This window comes from Ranitomeya imitator, chromosome 2 (genome assembly GCF_032444005.1).
Source record: "Ranitomeya imitator isolate aRanImi1 chromosome 2, aRanImi1.pri, whole genome shotgun sequence".
In the NCBI taxonomy this organism is placed as follows: Eukaryota; Metazoa; Chordata; class Amphibia; order Anura; family Dendrobatidae; genus Ranitomeya; species Ranitomeya imitator.
In genome coordinates this window covers 737,685,622-737,703,525 of record NC_091283.1, presented here as the reverse complement: position 1 = coordinate 737,703,525, position 17,904 = coordinate 737,685,622, and the positions used below count along the sequence as shown (strand labels likewise).

Here is a 17,904-nt window from a genome sequence, read left to right as displayed (position 1 = left end):
CTATGTAGGGGCCAAACAATCTCCCTCTGAATTTCACTAGCACAACTCTCTCATTATTGCTCAGCAATTGTCATTTGTCACTTTCTATTGTAACTCCATTTACAGGCCTGAGAAATATCTTTTTATGGTATAAATAGGTTCATAAATATGAAATGATGATTGACTACATGATGCAGGTTTGAATGGCCATGCTTCGAGGTGGACATTTTCTCCATTAGTGTGGTAATGTGATATATCACAAGGTTAAATGATAGTTCCAGCTATGAGAAAAACTACAGTTGAAAAATTCATAGGAATAAGACAACTAGGTTAAAAGCACTAAGGTCATTTCCACAGCTCGGAAATGGCATGTGCGAAATTTGCTTTAAGCAAGTACCAACTAGTTATGATTTTTAACATTTGACCAATTTTGTGACCTTTTCGAATATCGACATACAGTAGAACAAAAAAAGGATTTTATGTAATTTTTCAAATTCTAGTTCTGAAAGACTTGATATTAAAAAGGATACACTCATCTTTTGGTGTTTAACATTTTGATTTGCTAAACATCTGCTGGAAACACTGAGGGTTGTTGCCCATCTATCATCAAGCCTAATTTTCCTTGCCTTGCTTATTTTCCTATGTATAAGTAGGATTCACAAACATCAGAAATGCTGCAGGTTTTCCTGGGTGGTTTGTGCACAGAAAATCTCCAGTGGATTACAGTACTAGCCATGTAAATAAGGAATGAACAAACATAATTCAGATGTTGTGAAAATTCTCATGTGGATGTTGACCTACGATGCAGAGTTATAAATTTACATTTATAAAAGTAAAAGAATTTGTTGCAGATTTTCGCGATTGAATTTAATACAAAAATAAACTGTGATCCCAATTCTATTGTTGCAGATTTTTCTGTGGATTTCCTGGTTAATTCAAACGTCCAGATAAATTAAAATGAAACCTGCCATGTCTAATCTGTTGGTATAGGGTAAATCTGCAGGTTAATATCGTTATTAAAGTTCCTGGCTGCTGTACTGAAAGTGCAGTGCAAGAGAGAAAATGAGCTTGATTTCTGCCATGAGCCAATGGCTTTCAGTTATAATCGCGTGACCAATGTTACCGCAATCATTGCTCAAAGCCCTGAAAGCGATGGCTGTAAGCACGCCTCAGCAATGACTGGCATCCAGTTCAATACTGATGCTCTACTTAACCAGCTGTCAGTCAAAGTCCCGAGCAGTGCTGAAGGCACCCAGAAGAAATAAAGTGTATTTTCTACCTGGTGCCGGACTTTCACTACACCGGCCGGGCACCTCATACCGCTATTAGCCTACATATTATTCCTATATTTGCAGACTAATAGCATTTTCAGACATGATAGGTTCCCTTTAAAACTAAATTAAAAATACTCACCTCCTTTGTTGCTTCCATATCAATGCATTCTTTGTTCACCACAGTTCATTCTATATTGACATTATGTCAACATATGACTACTGGGGTCACATGTGATGACATCAGTGTTCTGGTTAGTAGTTTGGATCAGTTGTTATAAGTTAAAACCAGGAGTAGAACCAACATTGAGACCAGGTTTAATAGAAAGATTTGCAAATCTCCTCTTTGGAGCCACTTCTGGTTTGGGCTTTCAAGTATTGATGCAAAATACCAAAAAATCTACTGACCATTGCAAGTGGCCTAACTATCTACTTAGAAAGCTAGAATTCCAGCAAAGGGTTCTTCTCACCTTTGTGGTACATGAATGAACTGCCTCCTGTCTTCCTGCTTGCTGTGGGCATTGAGAAGTAGGCAGTTCAGACTAGTGACATTGTTGAGGCGCTGGCACAAACTGTGCACTATCCACTTCTACCCATACAGCATCAGAGGAGCTCGGTTCCACTGAAACTGGCCTTGTCTGGAGATAAAAGTAGGTTCCATTGATCTGGCTAGCTTTAGAGAAAAGCTTACTAGCTCTATAGGAAACACATTGTAAGCACCATGCATGGTCAACCACCTCTGCTAGACTAAGCAATGAATGGTAACCAAAAGATCAAGCAGTAAAAGAAAAAATAAAAATCAGTCCGTTAGAACAAAGAGGACTTTTGATAAATAAATTCAAAAGTTGTTGTTTTTTATAAAGTTGCTTTGCTTTTACTAATGTTGCAATGTTTCCCAATTAAGTGGATATTTCCATCATTTCTAATATTTTTTTTTTCATAAAAGCCAGAAATCAATCCTAAGTAAACTAAAAAAAAGGTCTGCAAGTACAATGTTAGTGAATTGAGTGGCGGGCAATCATGCATACCATGGCTTCATTCAACCCCTCTTCTCGAGATTGGCAGCATATCCTGTACCACTTATAATGGCAATAGTGGGTATCATACGGGCAAGTACAAATACCTTTATAAATGTTACCCTTTTCTCAACATACCCCAATGTGTTACTTATCTGAAGGAAGCTACACTCATAATTCCACATATTATAGATAGGACAGGGTTTTTTATTTCTGTGAAATATAATGTTGTCCTTGGATTCAAGGCTTCAGCTTTCAATTTCATCCGGTTATATAAGATACCTAGATGGTGTTAGGAGAAATGTACCATGGCCTCATTGTGCTACGTATAGTCAAGTCCAAACTAATACAACGCTTCAAAACTGTGGATCAGACTTCAGAAATATAACATCAGGAAGATCTATTTTTCTATTTTACAGTTCTCTGCATGTAAGCCAATGTATGAAATCAATTCCAACACTAGAAAAAAACAACTTCGATGCATTTGGATTTCATCCACCTGGATGTACCTACACTATTTGTCAAATATAAATGGCTTAAAATGACATTCAGTCCGGTACTTAAATCTGTCCCTCAGTGTCAGCACCAAGTCTTACTATCACAATCTATATATCTACACATTTATATGGCAGGAGATTTACAGTTTAAAGAGAAAATGTAAAAAAATATACTCTTTACTTTGTTTTCAGCATTTCGCGATTCCTAATATTGTCAAGTGTGTCCTGTATCTTTCCTATATACGGCACACTGCACTGGAAAAATATGATTTATGCTACTGATGATAAGCAGGATAATATCATCTTACCTTTTCTGTTTGTAATGGGCAAAAAAAAATTAAAAAGTGAAGGAAACAGCAAACATCGCAAGCTGAAACTTGATTATGCATTGTTGTATAACAACCCAGCACTTTGTAATTCATGCCTGAAATATCTGCTTCTTATAAAACCTGGTTAAGAATTCTAACCTCACCGGCAGAATTCATGTGAGGACCGAAACTAAGTAAACAGTAACACAATAACCTGGAATGTAATGCATAAAATGTCACTCACGGAAACTTGGAGGATCGTGGTTCCCACAGTAACATTCTCATACAAAGTGATGTTGTAGAGCGCTTGGCTGAAGATAGGACGGTTATCATTTTCGTTGATCAGGTTAATTTTCACCTGGGAAAATCCCACATGGTCCAAGACGCTTTCATTTGCAAACAGCTGCAAAATAGAAACTGTGTTACATTCTTCTAGGAATAAAGAAATAAAACCACATTAAATATGAAGCATTTCCCGTTCTACTTTTTTAATTAACCCTTCTGAGGGACGATAATGTCATTACAACATGGCAGCCTTATAGAGAAGATAAAAGGGTAGGACCCCTCTCAGAATTAATTCTCAATGCGCTGTCAACCTCATCTAGGCATACATGATGTATGACTGAGCACACTGTGACTCCATCTGCCTCATCACTACCAATAGCCAAAATCCCATTTGATGGAGGTTCAGACGTAACCAATGACAGAGGTAGTGAACTTAAGGTACAACGTGATGTGAATAGTGACTTAGTAGTCAACACCTACACTCTGTAGTAATGACACCAATTACGGAAAAAGGACATCATTATAGAGGGTGGTTGTTTCTCTCTTGATCTTGTAAATATTACACCATTATTTGCTGCTATTTAAGGTACCTTCACACTATACGATATCGCTAGCGATCCGTGACGTTGCAGCGTCGTCGCTAGCGATATCGTTCAGTTTGACACGCAGCAGCGATCAGAATCCTGCTGTGATGTCGTTGGTCGGGGCTAGAAGGCCAGAACTTTATTTGGTCGCTGGCTCTCCTGCTGACATCGCTGAATCGGCGTGTGTGACACCGATTCAGTGATGTCTTCGCTGGTAACCAGGGTAAACATCGGGTAACTAAGTGCAGGGCCGCGCTTAGTAACCCGATGTTTACCCTGGTTACCATCCTAAAAGTAAAAAAAACAAACGCTTCATACTTACCTTCAGCTGTCTGTCCCCTCGCCGTCAGCTTTCCTGCATTCACTGTGAGCACAGCGGCCGGAAAGCAGAGCGGTGACATCACCGCTCTGCTTTCCGGCCGCTGTGCTCACAGCCAGTACAGAGAAGCAGAGCGCCGAGGACAGACAGCGGAAGGTAAGTATGAAGCGTTTGTTTTTTTTTACTTTTAGGATGGTAACCAGGGTAAACATCGGGTTACTAAGCGCGGCCCTGCGCTTAGTAACCCGATGTTTACCCTGGTTACCGGGGACCTCGGGATCGTTGGTCGCTGGAGAACTGTCTGTGTGACAGCTCTCCAGCGACCAAACAGCGACGCTGCAGCGATCCGGATCATTGTCGGTATCGCTGCAGCGTCGTTTAGTGTGAAGGTACCTTTAGACCTGATATTCAACATCTCTTTGATTTACGCATGTTATGGTCTTAGCAGATGTGGCGATATTTTATATAGCAGTCTACCTACCAGTACTCTTTTTCTTATGGTTGCACAACTGTAATCATGTCTCTTTATTTAATCTATCTCCCTCATTAAATTTATTTTTTTAAGGATTTATTTAATAAATACCAATCCTATTCTATTGCCTTTGTAACTATTTCTCTGAGAATTGTTTTCATAGTAACCCACCCTAATTAGGTCTAGATTAAACAGCAAGAATTTCTTGACATACCAAGCCTTGCAATTACAGAATATGTATTAAAGTGTTATGAAATTAATGCAGTCAGGCTACACAAAATGAAAGGAGTTGCACTATGTATACAGCTCTGGCAAAAATTAAGAGACCAGCAGATCAAAACCCTGTCATGGGCAGCCCAATCTCCAGACCTGAATGCCATTGAAAACCTCTGGAATGTTATCAAGGGGATGATGGATAGTCACAAGCCATCAAACAAAGAAGAACTGCTTACGTTTTGTGCCAGAAGCAGCGTGAAAGACTGGTGGAAAGCATGCCAAGACGCATGAAAGCTGTGAATAAAAATCATGGTTATTCCACAAAATATTGATTTCTGAACTCTTCCTGAGTTAAAACATTCAAATTGTTGTTTCTAAATGATAATGAGCTTGTTTTCTTGGCATCATTTGAGGTCTGAAAGCACTGTTTTTTTCCTAATTTTTTAACCATTCTCCATTCCAGAAAAAAATACAAAATTTATTGCTTTGAAATTTGGAAACATCTTGTCAACTTGTCAGTATTTATAGAATAAATGAAAAATTTATATTTTACTCAAAAATATACCTATAAAGAGAAAATTTAGACAAACTGAACATTTTGCAGTGGTCTCTTAATTTTTTGCCAGAAGCTGTATATTGGATATATACCATATACTTGATGACACTATAAAAGGGAGGGGTCACAGCCTTAGGCCTCACTCCCACTTGCATATAAATACACCAAGTGCATTGCGATAAAATATTGCATTGCACTCTGGCCAACGTTATTCAATTAGGCAGTGTTCATCTGCAAGTTTTTCCTGAGCTGAGGAAAAAATTGCAGCATTGGGTGTATGGCTGCGTATATCGAACGAGACTCACCAATGTAATCAATGGGTGCAAGATAAAAATCGGACGGCGCACGGACCATGCGTATGTCGTACAATTTTTAAGCACACATCTCAAAGGAACCACAAAATTTTATAAACCAAGTATAGTAAATTCACAGCCAGAACCCTCAAAATGGATAGATATTGTAAGGCAGTGAGGTGGATCATATGCGAGGGTCGATATGTATTCCTCAGGATGCGCATAGAAGTGTATTGAGGCCGCTGGAGTGCATTACAGTCACAGGCATATCTGTGGTTGCAGTGCAGAATAAAAGTAAGTGGGGACCTGGTCAAGTTATTAGGCCAAGGCAATTTTAAGGAAAACCCGTTATAGGCTTTTATTTTTGGAGTAAACTACAGGATGGTAGTGGGGCGGTTCACTCCCTTCAGCTGGGTATTTACAAGTGGCCCATGGCCACAGATTCCATTTTAAAAACCCGGCAGCAAAGGTTAGGGTGTATCAGTGTTGGTGTGCAGTTAACACAGAGCCAAGGGAAGCGGACGCCTGGTGCCCCCCTCGGCATGACAGTTTCCCATGGCAACCGGTCTCAGATATAGACTGTCTTGATGCCCCAGCTGCGATCTGGAGGATATCATTTTGCCTTTTCATTTGTGAGTTTTTGGACATTACAAGGTATTTTGCTTTGAACTTTACTTGGTCACTGCCTCATTACTGCATGGTGTGAACACCGCCGCATTACAATAGATAGAGTATATAGATGTCCTGTAGATATGTAATTTCACAAGCCCTCTACATATAATAAACTTGCACCATTTAGTGTCTCTCATTTGACACTAAAGAGTGTTTATGCTGGTTTAACACAATAAATAAATAAATTAAAAAACAACTTGGTTCCCTCATATTTTTGATAACTAGTAAAGGTAAAGCAGACAGCTGTGGGCTTATATTATCAGGCTGGGAAGGTCCCTAGTTATAAGGCCCTTCCCAGCCCAAAATACAAGCCCAAAGATGCCCCGGAATTAATGCATCAGATGAGATTAACCTAATTATGGTGCTTTGCCTGGCTCTTCCTGATGCCCTGGTGCGTTGGCAATCAGGGTAATGGTAGTTGGGGTTGATGTCAGCTGTGATTTGTCAAAAAACGCAGCTGGCATCAAGCCCTGGGGTTAGTAATGGGTAGGTGTCAGATGTTGAGAATCCTCTGAAACTTGAACAGCACTTTGAATTTTAAATATCAGTAAATTTCTATGAACAAGTGTTATCAAACTTATTGTAAAACCTGCAAATTACAGGGAAGTAAAACAAATAGCAATCTCTATCTAGATATATGTATACCGTACACACCAAAAGTTTGGACATACCTTCTCATTTAAAGATTTTTCTGTATTTTTATGACTATGAAAATTGTACATTCACACTGAAGGCATCAAAACTATGAATTAACACATGTGGAATTATATACTTAACAAAAAAGTGTGAAACAACTGAAATTGTGTCTTATATTCTAGGTTCTTCAAAGTAGCCACCTTTTGCTTTGATGACTGCTTTGCACACTCTTGGCATTCTCTTGATGAGCTTCAAGAGGTAGTCACCAGGATTGGTTTTCACTTCACAGGTGTGCCCTGTCAGGTTTAATAAGTGGGATTTCTTGCCTTATAAATGGGGTTGGGACCATCAGTTGTGTTGTTCAGAAGTCTGGTGGATACACAGCTCATAGTCCTACTGAATAGACTGTTAGAATTTGTATTATGGCAAGAAAAAAGCAGGTAAGTAAAGAAAGATGAGTGGCCATCATTACTTTAAGAAATGAAGGTCAGTCAGTCTGAAAAATTGGGAAAACTTTGAAAAAGTCCCCAAGTACAGTGGCAAAAACCAAGCGCTGTTGTTGTTGTTGTTTGGGCTAAACACAAGGAATGGACATTAGACCAGTGGAAATCTGTGCTTTGGTCTGATGAGTACAAATTTGAGATGTTTGGTTCCAACCACCGTGTCTTTGTGCGACGCAGAAAAGGTGAACCGATGGACTCTACATGCCTGGTTCCCACCGTGAAGCATGGAGGAGGAGGTGTGATGGTGTGGGGGTGCTTTGCTGGTGACACTATTGGGGATTTATTCAAAATTGAAGGCATACTGAACAAGCATGGCTACCACATCATCTTGCAGCGGCATGCTATTCCATCCGATTTGCATTTAGTTGGACCATCATTTTTTTTTTAAACAGGACAATGACCCAAATCACACCTCCAGGCTGTGTAAGGGCTATTTGACCAAGAAGGAGAGTGATGGGGTGCTACGCCAGATGACCTGGCCTCCATAGTCACCAGACCTGAACCCAATCGAGATGGTTTGGGGTGAGCTGGACTGCAGAGTGAAGGCAAAAGGCACAACAAGTGATAAGCATCTCTGGGAACTCCTTCAAGATTGTTGGAAGACCATTCCCAGTGACTACCTCTTGAAGCTCATCAAGAGAATGACAAGAGTGTGCAAAGATGTCATCAAAGCAAAAGGTGACTACTTTGAATAACCTAGAATATAAGACATAATTTCAGTTGTTTCACACTTTTTTGTTAAGTATATAATTCCACATGTGTTAATTCATAGTTTTGATGCCTTCAGTGTAAATGTACACTTTTCATAGTCATGAAAATACAGCAAAATCTTTAAATGAGAAGGTGTGTCCAAACTTTTGGTCTGCACTGTATATAAATTGTGATGCAGTGACCCCTGTTACAGGTAGGGGGTGCTGCATGGTCTCCTCAGAATACGCACGGAGGCATATTGAGGCCATATGAATGCATGGCAGTCGCAGGTATAACTATGGTGATGAGACAAAGTCCAGCATTATTGTGAATGTCCGGTATGTGTCGCAGAGGAAGATACTCTGCACTGTAAACCAGAAGTAAGGTTGTTCTGGGACCTGTAGTACCACAAGTATTTGTGTAGCTTTAAAGGGAGGCTTGCAGGGTTAGTTTGAGAGCTGGGTGGGTCAAACTAACCACACACACCTCCCGCCTATGGCAGTGGTTACAAGTATGTAATGTGACCAAGGTGTGGGTCACATGGTTTCCTGTGTATGGACCTGACTGGGTCTTTGCTGTAAGGTCCTGTGAGAGGAAAGGCCTGGGTGTTGGGAGGTCTAGAATGAGGACCGGGTCCCTGAAGAGCACCTGGTGAGGCCGTGATCCTGAGTGGCCTTTGCGTTGAGAGGTCCTGTGTGTGGAATGGATCCCTGAAATGCATGAGGTGAGGCCTTGGATCTGCAGAGCTGGTGATGGCTACTGTGTTGGGGAAGCTACTGTCCTTCGGTGGGTCTGGAACCGACTAGTGTATGTCTGCCAGGCAAGTTTGTGATCCCCATAATGCAGCTTCTCTGGTTGATATAATGAACTGTTCAGCATGTGATCTCCCACGGAAACTGGGCAGAGAAGTTTGGCGTGTTTAGAGACTCCGTATTAAAGCCGAGTACTAAGAAGCGTTATGAACTGTGCGGTCACCCATGGTAACTGGACGGACTGAGGTCCAGCATGTTTAGTGACCACAACTTAATGACATGTTCTGATACAATGTGTATGGACTGTTCATGGTACAGTTTATTACTCTACAGTAAACTGCATTGACTGTTATGTGCAAAAAGTGTTCCTGTGTGCATTTATCCTGTTGCCAAGCAAGTATTCCCCAACCCTTTAGTGATCGCTGCATCACAAAATATATATACATATATTTGTTCTACTTTTTACTTATCAGCAAGATCGTCTGAACTAGCGACAGCTTGAAGTTCTCTTTTAGATTCCTCTCATTGGTGTTTTAAACCAGATCTTTTATCCTTAGTTGGTAAAAGCAATTGCTACAGACTTATTCTAACACTGCGGATTTATGACTGAGAAATGCAAGATGCTATAAAAATACAACCGAAGCAGACGGCAGGTAATGGCGATGTTGGTCGGAAGAAACATTTATGCTCAATAAAACTTTTACAACCCTCTTTGTCAGATAGCAAACATGTCCTTTTTAACAGTGCAGACCTCTGCAAAACTATGCCAGCTTTATACCACTTTGAAGCACTAGCACACAGGAAAAGCTAAACTTAGGAATCTCTTTCTGACAGCTACTATTGATATCACTATCATTATGTGATGATAGGACAAAAACCTGTGATTATAGATGATCGAACTTGTGGATAATCCGAACTTGACCATAGACCCGAACCCAATAGAAGCCAATAGGGACCCGGACTTTGGTGCTTTAAAATGGCTGTAAAATGGTCACAGTGAGGGATAGTGGGGTGCAAAAGGAAGGTAAATGGGGTGAGAGCAAGACAATTGCCCTGAATATAATTTGAATAGGGAAATTACTTAAAGGGGTTCTGTCACCATAGCAATCATTTGAGAAATGGGAAGTAAATGAATAACATAAAAATTTTAACAGTGCCCTCACAGACACCGAGGCTAGGTACTTCCAGTCCAGTTAAAAATTTCACCCACAAAGAATGGGGCACAGTATTGCTACATTTTCAGCTTACAAATTTCACCGACAGACCATGGGGCACAGTACATCTACATGTGTTGTATTATATATTTTTTAATATGATTTCAACACTCCAATTAAATAAAATGAATGATAGAGATATTGATTGGCTTTGTTATTAATATATATATATATATATATATATATATATATATGTACTTTTCAATGGAGTCCACAGAAAGCTAATTGAAAACTTGTCCAGCCACATGTTAATTGTCCAAATGGTCAGTCTAAACAAAGGACATTTATCTTCAAAGATGAGAACCAATGGAATGGACTTGTTCCAATGAGATGGTATCATGTAAATGTTAATTAGACAGATACTTATTAAGCCCCCAGGGATGTCAGGTGTTGTTCTTATCTATTTGCAACTCTCTTTGCAACTCTCTTCTGATCGGTCTCCCTCTTTCCCAACTTTCTCCTCTCCAATCCATCTTATATGCGGCAGCCAGGGTCATATTTCTGTCCAGCCGCTTCACTGATGCCTCCATGTTGTGCCAGTCATTACACTGGCTACCCATTCGCTACAGGGTCCAGTATAAACTCATCTCTCTCCCCCACAAAGCTCTCCACAGTTCTGCACCGCCTTATATCTCCTCTCTCATCTCCGTCTATCGCCCTACACGTGCTCTCTGTTCTACAAATGACCTAAGACTAACATCCCACGTAATCCGAACCTCGCACCTCCGTCTTCAAGACTTCTCTCGTGCTGCGCCAGCTCTCTGGAATGCACTTCCCCAGACGATCAGACTGATACCTAGCCCCGACCTATTCAAGCGCGCTTTAAAAACCCATCTCTTCAAACAAGCCTACCAAATCAACTACTCAGTAAACTAACTTTGTCCTGTTCCCTCCTTCCAAATATTATCTGCATGTGAATCTGCACCCTACTATTCATCTGTCTCCACACCCTCCATGCACATAACTGCACTTGATACTTGACTATTGCACTTAAACACACGGGCTGATGACCGGATCATGCAGTTTTATATGAAAATCCCTATTTATTATAATTGCCAGACCTGAAATAACAAGCACTTTTCACCTATTGTGTCCCCCCATTTCCTTGTAGATTGTAAGCCTGCGAGCAGGGACCTTACCCCTAATGTCACTGTTTAAATTGTCTTAACTTGTACTGAATTTATTGTCTGTATATGTCCCTGCTTAATTGTAAAGTGCTGCGGAATTTGTTGGCGCTATAGAAATAAAAATTATTATTATTATTATTTGGCCTGAAGGCTTCAGTACACATACCATGATATAGATCAAAATCCGAGGTATTGCTTGACACAGAGGAGAGACAGATTTGGATGAGCGAGGACACTGAGAGACAGAGGCTGATTTGACTCCTACCATTTCCATTGTAATGTATGACTTATGACTTTATTGATTATTTGCTATTGTGAGTGACTGTTTATATTTATTATCTTTTATTAAGTTAAATCATTTTTGTCTTATTCAATTTTCGTGTGAGCATTTATTTATTCCTCATAATTCTTTGAACCTTAACAAAACAAGTGGTGTCAGAAGTGGGATTTGTGTCTTGAATAAAAATGTTTCCAAAATTGAATACATTTGTTAAGAATAGGAAAGCAATTGAGAGTAGTGTCAGAACCTTGACAGAATGGGTGTTGTCAGGACCGTGGACCCCAATGGCACAGGAATGTACCGTATATAGTCGAGTATAAGACGAGATTTTCAGCCCAAATTTTTGGGCTGAAAGTGCCCCTCTCGGCTTATACTCGAGTCAAGGTGGGTGGCAGGGTCGGCGGGTGAGGGGGAGAGGGCACTGAGGCATACTTAGCTGCTTCCAGCGATCCTGACGCTCCCCCCGCCTGTCACACGGTCTTCGGTGCTGCAGCTCTTCCACTGTTCAGCGGTCACGTGGGACCGCTCATTAGAGAAATGAATAGGCGGCTCCACCTCCCATAGGGGTGGAGCCGCCTATTCATTTCTCTAATCAGCGATAACGGTGACCGCTGATAGAGGAAGAAGCTGCGGCACCGAAGACCAGCTGTCCGGGAGAAGGAGCCGGACGCCGAGAGCAGGTAAGTATGTCATGTTTACCTATCCCCGTTCCAGCCGCCGGGCGCCGCTCCATCTTCCCGGCGTCTATCTGCGCTGACTGTTCAGGTCAGAGGGCACGATGACGCATATAGTGTGCGCGGCGCCCTCTGCCTGATCAGTCAGAGCGGAGAGACGCCGGGACCGGACGCTGGGAGCTGCAAGCAAGAAAGGTGAGTATGGCATTTTTTTTTTATTGCAGCAGAGATTTATGTGGAGCTCTATGGGGAAATATGAACGGTGCAGAGCACTATATGGCACAGTTATGGGGCAATAATGAACGGTGCAGAGCACTATATGGCACAGCTATGGGGAAATATGAACGGTGCAGAGCACTATATGGCACAGCTATGGGGCAATATAAACGGTGCAGAGCACTATGTGGCAGAGCTATGGGGAAATATGAACGGTGCAGAGCACTATATGGCAGAGCTATGGGGCAATATGAACGGTGCTGAGCACTATATGGCAGAGCTATGGGGCAATAATGAACGGTGCAGAGCACTATATGGCACAGCTATGGGGAAATATGAACGGTGCAGAGCACTATATGGCACAGCTATGGGGAAATATGAACGGTGCAGAGCACTATATGGCACAGCTATGGGGCAAGAATGATCTATTTTTATTTTTGAAATTCACCGGTAAATGCTGCATTTCCACCCTAGGCTTATACTCGAGCCAATAAGTTTTCCCAGTTTTTTGTGGCAAAATTAGGGGGGTCGGCTTATACTCGGGTCGGCTTATACTCGAGTATATACGGTAATAAGTACATGGAGGGACAGCGTTTAGCAAATCCCCAGGATGTGACTGCAAAAATTTGATCTCTCAAGGTATGATGCAAAAGAGCAAAAAACAGCAGCTGCCGTTGGATGGGTTTGTGTCCAGGCACTGCAAAGTTTGCAGGAGGATATTGATAACTTGCGTTTAGAGCTGCATACAGCTATAGAGCAAAGGATCAGCTTGCAATCAGCTTTGAGAGATCAAGTGAAACAGCATGATAAAATTCAAAAGAGTTTGGAATAATATGTGATATATGTGAAAAATATGAATAAGAATAAGCGCAGGAGGAGACAGCAGCCAGTGTCAGATAGTCATACTGCACATGTTAGAAACATGACTGCACATGAGAAATGGTCAGATTTGTTAGAATGTGATGACTTAGAAAATGAGATAGAATTGCATGCCAGACCTATTGTAGCAACAAAGACCAGGAGAGAAGTCACTCAGCGTAGGGGCGATAGGATGGATGCAGGAGATGCAGCTGTTGGCGCAGAATCCGCCATGACAGAGGAAACTAGAAATTATACGGCAGGCGAACTAACAGAATTAGCCACCAGATACTGACAGCAAGCAGGAGAGAATTTATTAACATTGGATTCTCAGGTTATGGGATTTTGGAGCCAATACAATAATCATGAACCATCTTGAGGGCATAGGAATTGGTAGTATTTGTATTGATCCCATGGTGCGTCTAAAAATGAGACGTGCAAGGGACGTCTCATTCTTGAAAGAAGAATCCTTGGCCATCTAATTACCATGTGTGCACTGTAAATAGTTTTTGTCTTTTCAGTATTAAAACAGGAGTGCACCTATTTAAATTTCGAAGTGACTTACTTTATGTTTTGAGTTTTTCACATATTTATATATTTTAGGAATTCTGTGTATATTGGGTTTTTGAAAAACGTATATGTTATTTTAAGTGAATGTTTATTAGTATCAGTTTTGTTTTTAATTTGCATCTACACTTGAGTACAGTGTTAGCATGCAATACAAATGTGTGGGTTACCCAAAGTGTGATTTTCTTTGCTCATATGTAAATGAGAATCTTTACTGGGTACTGAATGAATGCATTGCTAAAGTCAGGGACAGTGAGTGGATGTAATGTGCTTGTTATTGATGTAAATAATTAATTTGTTCAAATTCAGCTAAAAAGTTTGGGTTATGTTTTTAATGAAAAATGTGGAAACATTTAATGACTGATTTTAGTTTTGATTATTAACATAATTTTGAAATTCTTATTGACATTATTATACTTGTAATTATGATCATTATTATGCAAATTTGTTTGACATTAATTTTATGCATTTGATAACTGGTGATTGATATTCTGGAGTTATGATATATTTCAGTGTATAAGTCCAGACATATGCGATATAAATATGATGCACATGTTTTATTTAGTAGAGTTATGATTTAGTATTAAAAATATGTTTGCTACCGTAGAAAATTTCAAAGGTTGTTTTGGGCATATTTTATTGGACCGGGTCTTTTTGTTTTATTCATTTGATGAAGGGGTAGAGAAATAAGCCACCAGGACCAGAACTTTTGGACTGAGTTATCATAGACCAAGTTAATACATCCTGGATTGTTGCTTTGAACTGAACTTTTTAGAGTGTGACTTTGAATTTCTTTCCAATAGTGCAGGCTGTATCTGTGCCAATGTCCAATTGAGTGCTGAGACAGAGCCCAGATTCTGCTAAGCTGTGACCAGGGTGAACCTCAGAACCGCCAGCTGATGACAAGCGAGGGGAGAACTAACCCTTGAACCTGAATGTAAATGGTGTATAAATGGAGGCCCTGACCAGCTGCAGGGATAGAAGATGAAGGAACTCGGTCATTGACACCTGCACCCCCCCCACCCGTTGCTTTGAAGAGACGAGGGGTTAATGTCATAAGGGTGGGGACAGATTATGTTTGAGTTTGTCCTTTGGCCAACCAGCAAAAGCAGTCATCTTGGCCTTTAGGCAAGACGATGAGGGCACAATAATCCCCGTGCTTTCCCTGCATCTGAGACCAATCTATATTTGTGGTCTAAAGAAGAAAAGAAGATTTTTGCAAAAACATTTCAATATTCCAGTACTTTGTGGTCCATTGTTTTGTTTTTGAGTTTTTGATTTTTATGTCCATTGTTTTTTGTACCAACGTAGTTTTCTATTGGTAGCAAACAAATAAATATATTAGGGTACAATAATGTATAATGGTTTATGAAGAATTTGAATAGTTTAGTGGTAGGATAATTAATTAAAGTGATTGAAATCAGGGGTGGAATGTGCTGCTGTATTATATATTTTTAATATGATTTCAACACTCCAATTAATTAATACGAATTATAGAGATATTGATTGGTTTTGTTATTAGTATACAGTTATATGAAAAAGTTTGGGCACCCCTATTAATCTTAAGCTTAATGTTTTATAAAAATCTTTTTTTGCAACAGCTATTTCGGTTTCATATATCTGATAACTGTTGGACACAGTAATGTTTCTGACACTTCTGGCCTTAACAAGAACTGTACCTGTGTTCTTCCATTTCCTTACTATGTTCCTCACAATGGAAATTGGCAGGTTAAATCTCTGAGACAGCTTTTTGTATCCTTCCCCTGAACAACTATGTTGAATAATCTTTGTTTTCAGATCATTAGACAGTTGTTTTGAAGAGGACTGTCCATGCTTGGCGACCATCAAACTTAACTGAACTGGAATTGTTTTGTAAAGAGGAATGGTCAAAAATACCTTCATCCAGGATCCAGGGACTCATTAAAAGCTACAGGAAGCGACTAGAGGCTGTTATTTTTGCAAATATTAATGTCACTTTTCTGGTGGGGTGCCCATACTTATGCACCTGTCAAATTTTGTTTGAATGCAGATTGCACATTTTCTGTTAATACAATAAACCTTATTTCAAGGCAGAAACATTACTGTGTCCAACAGTTATTAGATATATGAAACTGAAATAGCTGTTGCAAACAATTTTTATAAAACATTAAGCTTAAGATTAATAGGGGTGCCCAATCTTTTTTCATATATCTGTATATATATATATATATATATATATATATATATATATATATATATATATATATATATATATATACATACTTTTCAATGGAGTCCACAGAAAGCTAATTGAAAACTTGTCCAGCCACATGTTAAGTGTCCAAATGGTCAGTCTAAACAAAGGATATTTATCTTCAAAGATGAGAACCAATGGAATGGACTTGTTCCCATGAGATGGTATCATGCTAATATTTATTATTATACAGATACTTGTTAAGCCCCCAGGGATGCCAGGTATTGTTCTTATTTATTTTGCCTGAAGGCTTCAGTACACATACCATGACATAGATCAAAATACTTTAACATATAAATGGAGGTATTGCCTGACACAGAGGAGAGACAGATTTGGATGAGCAAGGACACAGAGAGAGAGGCTGATTTGACTCCTACCATTTCCAATGTAAGTAAATTCATTTTTGTCTTATTCAATTTTCATATGAGCATTTTTTTATTCATCACAATTCTTTGAACCTTAAGAAAACACTACATTAGCAGCTTACAAATTTTACTCACAGACCATGGGACAGAGTACCCCCTAAAAAGCAGCATACAAATTTCACCCACAGACCATGGGACAGAGTACCCAATAAGAAGTATTATGATGGACTTCAGGGAAAAAGACCTTGTACAAGGTCCGTGCAAGGAAGAATAGTCTATAAACAAAACATATTCCCCTACCGATCCCCTTCTGCTCCTGTCACACAATTGCCCAGTTCCCTCACTGATTACCTCACTCTTTCTTCCAGCAAAAATTGTGTGTAGCCATTTTGGTGAGTGATTGGCTGCAGTGTTCACATGTCAATGGCATCATATTCCAGTTGTACGGACATGTGACGTCTGCAGCAAATCACTGACCACAATGTTCACAGGCTGTCCACTTTGGAAAAAAGAGGACCATTGAGAGGCCTGTGCACTTGCACAAGAGGGGCAGTAGTGGATTGGTAGGTGAGAATCTACTGCTCAAAAAAATAAAGGGAACACTAAAATAGCACATTCTAGATCTCACTGAATGAAGTATTCCAGATGCAAATCTTTATTCCTTATATGGTGGTATTTGTGGAAAACAATAAAACATAAAAAAAATGAAAATCTAAATTAATGCACCTGCATATGGTCTAACATTGAGTCTGAGGATCTCATCCTGCTATTTAATGGTAGTCAGGGTGCCTCTGGATTGCACATGGGGGGCTGAGGGCCCTCCATAGAAATGCCTTCCCACGCCATAATTGACCCACTGCCAAACCAGTCATGCTGGACGATGTTCCAGGCAGCAGAACATTCTCCACGGTGTCTCCAGATTCTGTCACTTCTGTCACATGTGCTCAGTGTGAACCTGCTCTCACTCGTGAAGAACACAGGGCACCAATGTCGAATCTGGCAATTTTGGTGTTCTCTGGAAAATGCCAATCACCCTGCACAGTTTGGGGCGATAATCACAACCCCCACTTGTGGACGTTGAGCTCTCATATCACCCTCATGGAGTCTTGTTCTGACAGTTTGAGTTGACACATGGAAATTGCAGGGATCTGGCACTGCTTCGCATGTTCCTTCTTACACAAAGGAGAAGGTAGCAGTCCTGCTGCTGGGTTGTTGCCCTCGTACGGCCCCTTCCACTTCTCCTGGTGTACTGGCATCACTCCTGGTATCTGCTCCATGCTCTGGACACTGTGCTTACTGACACAGCTACCAATTTTGCTAC

The 17,904-nt window shown here is 40.3% G+C and overlaps 1 protein-coding gene across 1 annotated transcript in view; it reads right to left on the bottom strand.

The window, feature by feature from the left end:
• CDH23 (cadherin related 23) overlaps window positions 1–17,904 on the bottom strand; it is a 1,839,731-nt gene that overhangs the window by 839,955 nt on the left and 981,872 nt on the right. The window contains exon 13 of the mRNA XM_069753216.1: window positions 3,316–3,474. Within this exon, the coding sequence (XP_069609317.1) occupies window positions 3,316–3,474 (159 nt within the window). The remainder of the gene's footprint in view (window positions 1–3,315; window positions 3,475–17,904) is intronic.